Below are 13,075 nucleotides of genomic sequence, written 5' to 3'. Positions count from 1 at the left end.
TAGCTCAAAAGAGAGTAACGACTACAGTTCATTTTTACTGCATGCTGACAGTACCTACAACACATTTAATTCCCACACGATCATCAGTTGGGTACTATTATACCCACTTTACAGAGGAGAAAAACTGAGTCTATGTAAATCCACAAAGTCCTGGAGCCAGTAAAGGATGCAGCTGGGACGTGAACACAGGCAGCCTGGCTCTGGAGCACCCAAGCTTAACCTCCATGCTCTCACTGCCAGATATCTTAACAGAGGCAGTAATTCACAAAATCAATGAGGACCCACAATTTAAAAGTAAAAACACACACTGCCAGAAAAATCAAGGGTTCAAATTTTATTGGATAGGGAGCCACCAACATCTGGTGAGGAAATGAGGTTCCGACTTGGGACCAGGCACTCAGATCCTACTTCTGGCTCTGCTACAAAAAAGCGCTAACCTTGGATGTGCCACGTCACATCTCTGGGCTGCAGCCTGTATATAAAGGTGACTGAGCTGGACTAGACCTTTCCCGTTCTAAATCTATTATTCTAATACATAAAAGTAGGTCTGTGGGGAATAGAAAACCAGCAAGCAGCATTTCAGGTAAAAATGAGACTGGGGCATGACTTCCTTAAGGAACAGATAAAACCAGTATGACTCTGAAAACTGGTCGGACCCCAACATGTGACTGTCAGAGGGACTCTGACGGCTCCCTGTGGACTGACGCAAGGCGACTGTTCTACTGTCTTAATTAGGAAAGTGAATCCATTTGGTTTGAACAGTGTTTGGAACTGCTGAAATTCAGGCTTTTTTTCTCCCTAGTTCATATGAAGAAGGGCGCCCTGTTTCGGCTGATTTAAGGCTTCACATTAAACCAATTTTGGTAGGTTCTATCAATAAGGAATATAACTCTGTGTGACACGGTTTCACATCAGGTACGTTTAGAAGTAGACTGGAGGATGCCTTTTCGATCCCATGACAGCTGCCGCAGGTTTAGAGCCGCTCAGAGGCCATGTACTTGTTGTCCCCGGCTCTTCCGGGCAGTGCTCAGAGAGAACAAGGTCTCCCCTGCCTCTTCACTCATGGCTGACATGCTAAACCGGTTTGCAAACAAATGTTAAGTGCCTCATTTTCCTTTCAGGCCAATAACCTTAAAATCATCATTTCAATCTTCAGCCCACAGACTAATCAAAGGTCTTCTCACCTCCCTGGAGGAGGTGAGGCAGAAGAGGGTGTGGGGAAGGAGGGGCCTGGGGTAGATAAAGTATGGGCAGGTAAGGCAGGAATTTTTTTTTGCTGAGGAAGATTAGCCCTGGGCTAATATCTGTGCCAATCTTCCCCCACTTTATAAGTGGGTTGCCGCCACAGCATGGCTGATGAGTGGAGTAGGTCTGCACCTAGGAACCAAACCCACGAACTCAGGCCACCAAAGGGGAGCAGGCTGAACTCAACCACTACACCATGGGGCTGGTGCCAGGAATGTGTTTTTGAGCCATAAGAAAATCAGTAATTCAAAATATCAAACGCACCCTGGACTACGCTTTTGAATAATTTCACAAAATGGGTAAAGACAAAATAGGTACCCAAAATACCCCATTTTTACCATTCAGAAAGGTCTCCTGATCTGGAATGAAGAAAGCTCCCGAGCACATGGCCCCCAACAGCAGAAGTTTGAAGAACCAAAAGCTGGAAGGAAACAAAAAGGGGGAAATGTATTTAAATGATATTCAAGGAAGGACAAAAGGCCTCTTAGAAGGTAAGCATGTCAATCCACGATTCTGCCACTGGCAGTGTTCTCTCCAAATCGAGGGGAAGTAATTAAGTGACTGGAGACTGCCTTTTCCTAATTATACAGACTCAGCGTGGCCTTGGACTGTGCAAAACACCATTTTGTTGCAGGGGAGGAAACGACCTGGGGAGAGATCTTGGTACAAGAAATTAACTCTTGTCTCCACTTCATGTCTCGTTACGGTACCAGGTGTTACAAATAGGATTCTAGTTCTCAGGCCTCTGGGTGGTGGCAAGTCCCACCCTCCCTAAAATCAGTGTCACCAATTTCAACTGGAGGAAGAGCAGGGAGGGGCTGACAAGTGGAAGAGGTCCTGGATACTGTTCTGAACCCAAGGAAAGGGGACGTATGCCCACGAAGACCCGGGACTTACCCGTTGTGAATATGGGCTCGACAACTTTTGCTGTTGTTGATTTTTAAGGTCAGGAGGCAGAAGATGAAGAAGAAACAGGCCATTCCAAAGCAGACTCTGTACACGGCAGAGTACCCCACCAGATTCTGGCAGGTGTCTCCAGCTTTAATGCCTTTACAAAGGTCTTCGTAAAAAGGGATCTGAGGAAAAAGAGAAAACAGTCATCTGCTAAAACTGGTAAAGAAGGGCTGTCATGGTGTTCCCCCAGCCCACAGGTCAGAACCCAGCAAGGAGGGGCGCCACGTGCTCAGAGAAACGAAGGCTGAGAAGAGAGTAGAGTGTCCTTCCAAACACGACGACTTAATTCACTCTGACTCTTTTGAAAAGATCTAGTGTTCATAAGGTACCACTCAGCCTTTCCTTTCCCTGAATGAATTCTGAAATCCAGCATCAGGATTTTTTTTAAATGACACTTGTAATACACGGATAAATTTTTCTCAAGATGCATAAATATATAGAAAAAAGTGAGAGACTTCCTTCACTCTCACCCCAAAATGTCACTCCCCACCTCAGGAAAGTTAACATTTTGGGGGGTGTTTTTATTATTTTACATATATAAATGTGTGTGTGTATACACACCCCCATCCTTACACACAACACACACACACACACATACACCTGTATGGTACCATATATAGAGAGAGACAGCTTTATTAAATAAGAGTATACATATTGTTCTGCAATTATTTGTCCAATGAACAGTAAGCCACAGAGATCTCTCCCTATGGATACATAAAACCCCACCCACTCTCTTTAACCACTATGTAATATTTTATAGTAAGGCTGGATCAAAATTGGCTAGCATTCCCATATTGAGCTCCTTGGGAGGATTTTTTGTTTTGTGTATTTGTTTTTTGCTACTACGAACTCTGATTCCATAAACCCTGCTTGGATGCCTCACTGCACACATGCTGTGATTTATACAGACACTCCCGACCCAGAAATGGAATCAATGGGTCAAGCAGTATCTACGTTTTCAAATTTCAAGAATTAAAGTCAAATCACACTTTCAAAGACTGCACCAATTTACATTCTCACCAATAATATCTGAGACTGCTCACGTTCCCAACCTGAACACTCAATTCAAAGATAACAAACATTATCTTGTTTCAATGTCCATCTTCCTCATCACTAGTAAAAGTTCACATCTTTTCTTAAATTTAGGGTCCTCTGTAGTTTTCTCTGTGAATTGGCTGTTAATTGGGTTTTTTTCTTGATCCACTGAGCTCTTTATTTACGCATCTTAGTCTTCTAACAAATGCTGACAATTGTTTATTCTAGTCCAATTAGATCTTGATGTAAAACCTATTTACATTATGAGAATAATTAAAATCTTACATAAGGAGAACAGCAGTACATTTTTATTAATGTCAGAAAATACAGATTTAGTCAGTGGTAAAAAAAAAATTGCTTCTCATCAACATCAAAGTTGAACATTCTTCAGAACAGAAAACCAGTTGAAAATCACATTATAGCTGTTATTCATAAGACAAAAATATCACAGGGACAAAAGTCACACAAAGCTGGAGGTGAAATTGAAGCATGATAGTTTAGTTCCTTCTCCAGAAAAGATCTTGAAGAAACAATAATAACCGGGGCTATTAAGGTTTCCATAAACAAAAGGAAGACTAAATTTAACTGGACTTCGTCTTCCTGAATGAGGATTTGCTCCCCTCGGAAGAGACCTGCAGTCTGAAGCTACTGCGCCTGACTCTCAGACACGTTTTTCCAAAACAAAACGTATCTTTCCAAAGTAGTGTCTCAGGCAAAAATGCATCATTACGGAGACCGTACAAGCATAGCTCCATTTTCACGAACAGACACGAAGGATTTCATGAAGAAATGTCAAACACTTTGCAGTCAACAAGTCGTGCAACTGCAATGTTTTTAGATCAGAGCAAGATATAAATGCATAGAGACTACTATATTTTTTGACCAGGCTGTAAAACAAAGTAACACACGTGTAGGGTTGCCAGAAAAATACAGAATGTCTAGTTAAATTTAAATTTCGGGGCCAGTCCTGGTGGGCCAGTGGTTAGGTTCACCGTGCTCCACTTCGGCAGCCTGGGTTTGGTTCCTGGGCGGAGACCTACACCACTCCACTGTCAGTGGCCATGCTGTGCTGGCAGCTCACATACAAAAAAAAACAAAGAGAAAGACTGGCAGTGGATGTTGGCTCAGGGTGAATCTTCCTCAGTAAAAAAAATAAAATAAAAAAGAAAATTTAAATTTTGCATAAGCAATGGCTAATTTTTTAGTATAAGTGTGTTGTATACAATATTTGGGACATAGACTAAATATTGCATGGGACATACTTATACTAAAAAGGCATTGCTTGGCAAGAGGTAAAGGACAAAAGGCAGTTGGGAAAGGCCAGGTATGCCATGCTAAGAAGTCCGGCCCCCATTCAGTAGGCAAGGAGAAACAACTGTTTAAGCTGGGATGGCTGCAAAGCGGAGGACAGACTGGAAAGGGTACAGGTGTGAGGCAGGAGGGTAAGTTAGAAGGCCACTGTTTACCAGTCCAGGTAATGGATGAAGAGGGTCAACCAGGGGCAGAAAAAATAGAAATTCTGTGGGTAGAAGTCATAGGTGGTAGGAGGTGCGGATGACAAGAATGCGGACAGTGAACCGTGCAAGTGAAGGATGGGAGGGTTCCCTTTTGCTTCTTTCAACACGCTGCTGTTCAGGGCGGAGGGGACGAGGGTTGGCAGAGGACAGAGTGTGGCACTAGGAAGACACCTCAGGAGTGTGTTTTTAACTTACAGAGGTGGAGGCACCCTAGGCATCCCAGTGAGAACATCCGGTCTGGAAGCTGATTCAGAACGGCAATGAGGACCAGATATGAGGACACAGGAGGGGCCCCTGTGAAGGGCTGAGAGGTTAGCAAGTGCTTTCCGAAGGGCTCTGAATTTTCAGCTGTGTTTCACCGTGAGATCGCAAACTCACGGGATTAACCTCTCCAGATACTGAAGCAATGGGGAGACCCCACACAAAGTGAACGTTTCAGAGCCTCAAACCGGAAACCAAAGCTATCCCCATTGAGTGGTTCGGGTAACAAGGAGGTGACATTGCTTTAAATCTGTAAAAACTGTATTCCTGGAGGACCCTCATGACCTCACTCATTAGGCTGCCGTACTTACATGGGATTTATTGCTCTATGATACTCATTTGACTCTTTTCCTCCCTCCCTTCTCTCTGCTGCTCTATCAGCAAAGCCAATTCCTGACCCCCCACTATGACACACGCCTGTCAGCACCCCCTTCATCTACACCAGCCCTTCAGGCTCTTCTCCACCTCCCCACCCCAAACGCACATCTCTCATCTCCTTCTCCTAGAATGCATTTCAAGGAGAATGCTAATGCGAGCAGATCAGAGCTCCAGACCATCAGAGCTCCAGCCCATCAGAGCTCCAGCCCATCAGCTGCCATAGAGCCCTCCCTGTTTACTCCCAGAGGCCCTCGGGCTCCTCAAAGGGTGAGTATGTGGCACTGCACATTTCAACCAAAACACAAGTAGGCAAACCACCCCCTGCTCCAGACAGATCTGCTTTATGCTCTGCGGGCGACTTAGTCATTCAGCCTTCAGTAAGTGGTGAATATTTTTAGGCAAAGAACCTTCGAGTTGAACAAGCTGGCAGGATTCAGCAAGGGGAATTTGCTCTGATCAAATATTTGCTGTTCCAAGCTCCATCCAGTTTTGAAAAAAGAAAACATACATCACATACTGATTCCACACTGTGAGGTGACGGGGACAGGCCTGCTCAGGGTATGGCCCCTGAAGTCTGGCTCCGGGCACCCAAGGACACTGCATCCATGTTGGATCTGTACACAGCTGAAGGCAAGGGGCTTCCTCCCAACCCCCAGGGCAACCAGACTCGAAGCCACAAATTATCAGTGAGAACAGTCACGTGGACTCCCAGCCCCAACTCCACCACTAACTGGGGCAAATCACATGTCCTCCCCGAGCCTCAACTTCCTTCTCTGTACAAGGAAACAACACTGCTGCCCACCCCACGAGCTGCCCCGAGATCGAATCAGTTAATCCCCGTGAAGTGCTCATACAGTTCCTAGTCCGCATAGCCATTAAGTAAACTTCCTTAATTCTAAAGTACTATCTATCTTACAAAAAGAATTTCTGGGGGAAGAAGTCAGGCAAATTACATGTGTCACTGACTGGGTGAGGCATTCTGATACAAGCATGGGGGGAAATGAGCATCCTGGAACTCAGCAGATGCTCTATTCAGTTCACCAAGGGATTCGTATGGAAGGATACAGGGTAACTTGCAATGAGGTGAACCCTTCCCTGGCACATTTATATAAGAACTGAGTTCCGAAAAACAGCTCTCACTTGTCTGTCTTCCAGACACCTGGGCACCACCCAAAGGAAATACATCAACTCCCAAATCACGGAAGACATTTTTAAAACTTCAACACAAGTACTAAGCTCAAAGAGATGGGAGCTAGAAGGAAATCCAAGCAATTTTGTCTCCATAGGAGAGATGCTAGCCATGCCCCCCAATCTCAGGCAAACAAATATAAAGAAACAGAAGAGCTATGGAAACGCTTACAGGTCTAGTTGGCCAGGGGCTCAGATGCTGCAAACTTAGGAATAAAGGATGGACTGTGGGAGTGGTTCCTACAGAAATGGAGAGAGGAAGATGAGAGTCCCGCTCCTATAATATTAAAGTATTATTTGAGAGGTCAGAAAATGGCCTATTAGGAAAGCTAATGTTTCTTAAGTTTCATTATATCAGATTTCTAGGGCAGTGAATGAAACCAAGCTGCAAAGAAAGCTCTGGGCAGCTCAGCATGAGTAACAGCATAAAAACTAGAAGAACCGGATCTACAGATTTTTTTTAATATCCCTCACTTGAAAACGAATTTCAGAACCAAGAGCCTCTTTCAGTCTGCCTCTCCTCTTTCTGATATTTTCCAAACTTTCTATGACAATTTATTTTTCTCTGTGGAATAATTCCAGGCTCCACGACAATGTCGTCTGTCTGTCACTCACCAATGGACAGGAGCTGTGAAATGTGGAATGGTAAAATCAGCTTCTGGAGCCCGCCCTGTGGCCTAGTGGTTAAGCTGGGTACCCTCTGCTTCAGCAGCCTGGGTTCCATTCCTGAGCACAGACCTACACCTTTTGTCAGTGGCCATGATGTGGCGGAAACCCACATACAAAATAGAGGAACACTGGCACAGATGTTAGCTCAGGGTGAATCTTCCTCAAGCAAAAAAGCAGAAGATTGGCAACAGATGTAGCTCAGGGCGAATCTTCCTCAGGAAACAAAAAAATCGGCTTCCATCCTCTCATAGACAGCCTCTAAAGCAACCAAGACTCATTTCTCCATAAGTCATTATCTTTGAGGACCTTTTTGGGATGTGGAGGCTATAAAAAAAAAAAAAAAAAAACCGTAACAACAACCAGTACTTGATGTTCTTTTGTTTGAGTTTCTAAATTATTTTAAGAGAAAAATCTACATTGTGTCATTATTAAAAGCCACAAGAAGAATTAAAATTCCAGAGTCTGGTTTTATTTGACCCTGCCACCTCTGAAATCAGGAACTCAATGCCCTCAAACAGTAACTCCTCAGAACCTTGGAAGCACACATGCAGAGACGGAGGTGATGCTCCCAGCTCTCCCACCACGAGCATTTCATCAGGATCAATAGCCACAAACACGATTAGACAGTTAGAAAACAACTGAAATCAACTTTAAACAATAAGCTTTCAATCCAAACAAGACAGCCCCTGGAGGACTGACTAATTACAATGGTGTGAAGGGTTCGTCCACAGAAGGGGAACAGGGATCAGCTAATGTCAAGCCCTGTTTAGAGAATTAGGTGACATGCGGGCAGAATGTATAAATAAGAACCCCACCAGTTACCGACCTTGACAGAGAAATAAGAGTTAATCCCAGTGAAAACTGATGTAGGCCTTCAGGAGGCAATGGCAGTGGGGGTTGGGAGCCATGGAATGAATAGGTCCTGTTTGCTGATTTGACATGACCCATGAATAAAGGCAGAGGAACCCAGGACTAGGATCTCAGATTCCAGATTGGCAGGTGATCCGATGGCAGACCAGTGGCAGATAGGAATCACAGGGGAAGAGTGGTTTTGGGGTGGTGGGGCAGCAATTCACTTAACAATCAGTTACACTGGAAGTGCCTGTACCAAGGGGAAGTGTGGGCTGATGGCTACGTGTGCAGCACTCCAGAAAGATGGCTGGACTAGAGATCAAGATTTTGTAGTGACCCGCAGAGGTGGCAAAGGAGGCATCAATGGGAGTAAATAAAGTCACCTGGAGAGGAATGCAGTGAAAGAAGGGGAGGAAGACAGAGGCGTGCACAGCTCAGAACCCTGGGGGATGCAAACCTCCAGGGGCTGGGAAGAAGAAAGAAACTGAAAAGGATGAACCAAAGAGAAGCTGAAGGAGAGGCTTTCAAGAAGCAGAGGGGTCAGCGGTGTCAAACACTGCCAATGGGTGGAGGCCTGAGAAGTAACTGGATTTGGCAGCAAGGAGTCATCTGGGACACAGATCAGAATACTCTCTCGAGCAGGGTGGAAGCAGAAGCCGGACTGCAGACGGCTGAGGAGACAGTCAGGGATCTGGGTCAGAAAGCGAACCGAGCGAGCCTTCTTCGCGTGCTTTCGAGAAATCTAACTGCAGAGGATCCAAGTTCCAAGGATTGTTCCTAAATTGCATTTACTTGCAATTATACAAGCAATACATAATTATATTCTTGTTGCCAAAGAAAATGTAAATTACGATAAAGATACAGAAAACAGAATTGCCTTGACCATTATTACCCCAACTCTAATCTGATTGCTTCCCAGAGGTAACCGCTGTCACGGTCGCACGTCTATCTTCTAGACCTTTTGCTGTGTTATTCTACTCTCATAATGGCTTGCAGATTGTTGCAGGTTGAACACATAAATCTATCTGAAGCCTTTTTAACTACTATATAGAATTCCACAGTCTAGACCAACCATAATTATTTTCTGTTACCTAACTGGCAGACTCTTAGGTTGTGTCTGATTTTTCACTATAATAAATAACACACAATGGATACCGTCTGTATTGTGCACAGCCATGTAAAGCATTAGGAAGGAGAGATACCAAGAAGTTGAACACTGGGTCATAAAGTTGGTACGTTTTAAATTTTCATAGATACTGCCAATACTCCCCAGTAAGGGTTTTTGAAAACTCTAGGGTTGAAGGTAACAGGAGAGTAGAAGAGAGAAAGGGAACTGCCAGCAAAGCCACACAGCCCCCACCTTGCAGCCAGGAAATCCTGTGCTGCCCCTCCCCGTCAGAGTCTGCATCTCAGTCCTGGTTTCTGAGGGTCTTTGCCCACAAGCACTGCCCCAGCAATCAAAGGGAGCAGGGTGGGAACAGGGCCCTCTGAGTCAAGAAAAAACCTACACCTAACCCCAGAGACAATGTAAAATCGCAGCTATAGAGGTCTGGACTTTGTTTCAGTTGGAGAATATGGTCATTGCCCCCGACCCTCTCCCACAGAACACAGGGTCTGATGGAGAGCTTGGTGCCGCCCTGAGAGGAACAAGGCCGACTGAAGGATGTCTCCTGAACACGGAGATGCTAGCATTTCCATAACAAGAGGACTCAGTGTCTAAACAGGTGAAGTTTTCTATTTGGACCACTTATCGGACAGAAGAAGTGCTTATACCCTAAGTGAGCCCCAAATCAGCTTTCTTCTTGAATGTGTGAACCTGGAACACAGAGGTGACATATTCTATGCAAATTCGACCATGCGCATGACTGCCTTCTGTAAATAATTTTTAAAAACCCAGTGAAATTAGAGTTTGCACGTGCATTCTTTCTTCCATACTATACACTACATCACACAGTTAAACGTATATTCTTGCAGACGTTGATCATTCATGTCTACCAGGTGCGGGTATCGTTCTAGGTTGCGGGGACACAAGCACGGAATAAAATGAGTCTAAAAAATCCATGTTAACGAGGAGCTAACTTTCTAGTGAAATGCGGTATACACAAAACCATGTGTGCTCTACTTAAGGATATTTCAAGCATTTCCATGGCTAATTTTGACTATTCACGATTCTTGCCTTAGGTGGAACATGAGAATCTAATATCCCCCAAGAGATGGGACTCTACAGTACCCATAACCTCAAGATTCTGAGAGCCCCTAGTGACTTGTTGCCCAATCCTAGTACTGAGGACCAGGACATGGCAGACATTTAGATTCCTGGCCGAGCATCCTTCTCATTTTACCATTTACTGGATCTGGAATTGGGGGTCTCCAGCAGTAGAGGACCTAGGGTACCCATACACTCAGTGTCTCCATCCTCACTTCTTCCTGATCACCAAAATGCCTGGTTGGGCTACAGAAAAAGAACACTAATTATTTTTACCTGTGAATGACTTACCATTATTTCAAAAGGTCACAGAGAATAAGACATATATCCTGTTAAATGTGTCACACTAAATTTATTACTACATTATTCTTGCCTGGTCGACCCAGTATGTGGTTCTCACAGCCCAGGGACCTGGAGCTGAAGCAAGAACTCCAGTACCCTCAGCACAAAGTTCAGGCCATTGAGGTTTCCCCTTTAGAGAGAAGGAGGGAATAACTGGATGGATACCCATAGAGCCCCTGTGTCTAACACAGGCAGCAGCAGATGGCAGCCTGTGGGTCAAACCCAGCTAGCTCCTGTTTATGTAAATAAAGCTTTATGGGGACACAGCCACACTCATTTGTTGGCACATTGTTTTGGCTGCTTTTGCCCTAAAATGGCAGAGCGAGTAGTTGCTAAAGACCACACAGACCCCAAAGCTGAAAGTGTTTTCCAGCCGGCTCTTTAAGGAGAAAGTTCGCTCACCCCTGGACCACCAGGAAGAAGAGCTGAGGAGTTGTGCTGAACTGGGGAAGTAGAAATTAACATCTCAAAGGCGAATGACGGCTGGTGATAACTTAACTTACTCTACAGATGGAAAGCCAGGGGAGCAGAGAGCAGAGCAGCTCAGTGGATGTCTTCTGAGTGTCCCCGTGCTGTCCTGCCGTCTGGCCTCCACTCTCTCTTCCCCTTCTCCAGAGCTCACTGCTGTCCCCAGATGGAACTGGTGCTGTGAGTGAACCGTCCATCTCCCATGCGTCATTTTTAGAGCAGCAATTTAAGTATTTTAGTTTATCTGCCTGCAGATAACGGTGGTGGGACTAGGGGAGCACACGCCTCTGAGTGCCAACGCTTTTCTCTGTGGGTCAGAAGCCCTCAACAGCTCTAATGGAAAAAAGTCCTCACATCTGTTATGCACACACAGCCCATGGTACCAAAAATAAAACCCACACTGATGAAAGCTGGCATGTCGAAAGATAATTTTAGACTTATTTGAAGACTGCAGAAACAGTCTCACTGAAATTGAAAAACCATAGCCCCAAAATACCCACCCTCCTGTGATTAAGCTCAGCCCTGCTTTACAGGGGTTGTAACACCCTCCACGCCCTCTACCAACCTCCCGCCTCACCTCAGCTCCCAGTCTCCAGACAGGGACGGAGAGAAAGCATTCCTGAGCTCTAACGCGGGAGACCAAAGGTCAGCAGACAGATAGCTAAGCTGACACCACGGTCTCCAACAGTCGCTAACGGAGTTCACATATTTTTAGCTTTCAAACGACCATGTGCACACGCAGTCTAACGCTGGGGACTCCTTCTGTACACTCTTTCCAAACTGGTCTCCCTTCCCCCCAGCTGAGGCCCAGTTCTCTAAGGACAATGACTGTAAGTTACTCATACCAACATCCCCAGCACCTCACACGGTGCTTGGCACCTACGTGGGAAGGAAGGAAGGAAGGAAGGAGGGAGGGAGGGAGGATAACATGACTTAAAACATGAACTCAGATTACAGCTTAACCAAGTAACACGGTCACCCTTTCAACTCTGAGAAGTGTATCATCAAGACTCAACAATTCACAATATTTATGTTCCTGCTCCCAGCATTTTGAAGCTACTCTTCCTTAGTTTGTTCTGTCTCGTGCCATTTATTTGTCTGTTGCCTCTGACCTCGTTTTTATAAGAACAGGACTGTTTGTTTCCCTCTGTAAGCTCTCGTCTGTCCCATTTATCTGCAGAGCGGGCCCCGTCTGTGGACAGTTGCTTAACACATGCTTTCGATGATGACAGAAAAAAGGGTCAGGAAAACTTCAGTGCCCCCATCTCCTCATTCTCCCGATCCCACAGGCAGACCGATCCTAAAACAGAGATCCTGTTAACATCCGGTGCCCCCCAACAGCTTCCGGGTAACGGATCCTCCAGACCAAGGACAATGACTATTGTTTGTTGTGTTCTGGCTCCTGGCAAACTCATTATTACTGGACAAGGATCAAACCTCTTTGTCTTTGGTTCAGACTCAAAAAAAGACTCTCAGCAGGGTATACGTTAGTTCAAATCACTGCCTGAGTACAAAGCTGCTTCCCACCCTCGTTTTCCTGGCATCCGCTTGCGTGCGGGAGGGTGAGGCCTGAGCTGTGGGAGGAGCGAGGGGTGGGAGCACTCCAGGGACTCCTGTTTTCTCCCACATGGTGCTATGTCTGGATGGAATTTAGACCAAAGATAAAGTTGTTTGGAAATACGTGTCCCCAGAGTCACCCCAATTTGGTGAGGAGGGGGACACAGAGGATTTAAGAGGCGCAACCTCACTGTCTGCTCCCCACAGGGACACTCTGATTAGATCATAGAGAGAGCTTTCCTCCATGTTCTACAAAGGGCTTGAGGTTCCAGGGCCCAAATCTACCTTTAACCTCAAAAACGTACTCACTGATACACGCGACACACACAAGGTACGACAGTACAATGAACCCAGTTGCTGTTCAGAAAGACAACTTTTGAAAAGCATTCTGTCTCAGCCGGAT

At 45.4% G+C, this 13,075-nt stretch overlaps 1 protein-coding gene across 3 annotated transcripts in view; it reads right to left on the bottom strand.

Moving 5' to 3' along the window:
• The window catches only part of SERINC5 (serine incorporator 5), an 88,476-nt gene that overhangs the window by 27,310 nt on the left and 48,091 nt on the right, over window positions 1–13,075 (bottom strand). For all 3 annotated transcript variants that reach the window (XR_011525700.1, XR_011525701.1, XM_070571538.1), the window contains exons 3-4: window positions 2,143–2,321; window positions 1,584–1,666 (exon numbers count right to left, since the gene is read on the bottom strand). Coding sequence is in view for 1 of the 3 variants with exons in the window: in XM_070571538.1 (XP_070427639.1) it covers window positions 1,584–1,666; window positions 2,143–2,321 (262 nt within the window). In the remaining 2 variants the exon portion in view is untranslated. The remainder of the gene's footprint in view (window positions 1–1,583; window positions 1,667–2,142; window positions 2,322–13,075) is intronic.

This window comes from Equus przewalskii, chromosome 13 (assembly GCF_037783145.1).
Source record: "Equus przewalskii isolate Varuska chromosome 13, EquPr2, whole genome shotgun sequence".
Lineage (NCBI taxonomy): Eukaryota > Metazoa > Chordata > Mammalia > Perissodactyla > Equidae > Equus > Equus przewalskii.
The sequence above is the reverse complement of the archived record's forward strand: the minus strand, read 5'-3'. Positions and strand labels throughout refer to the sequence as shown.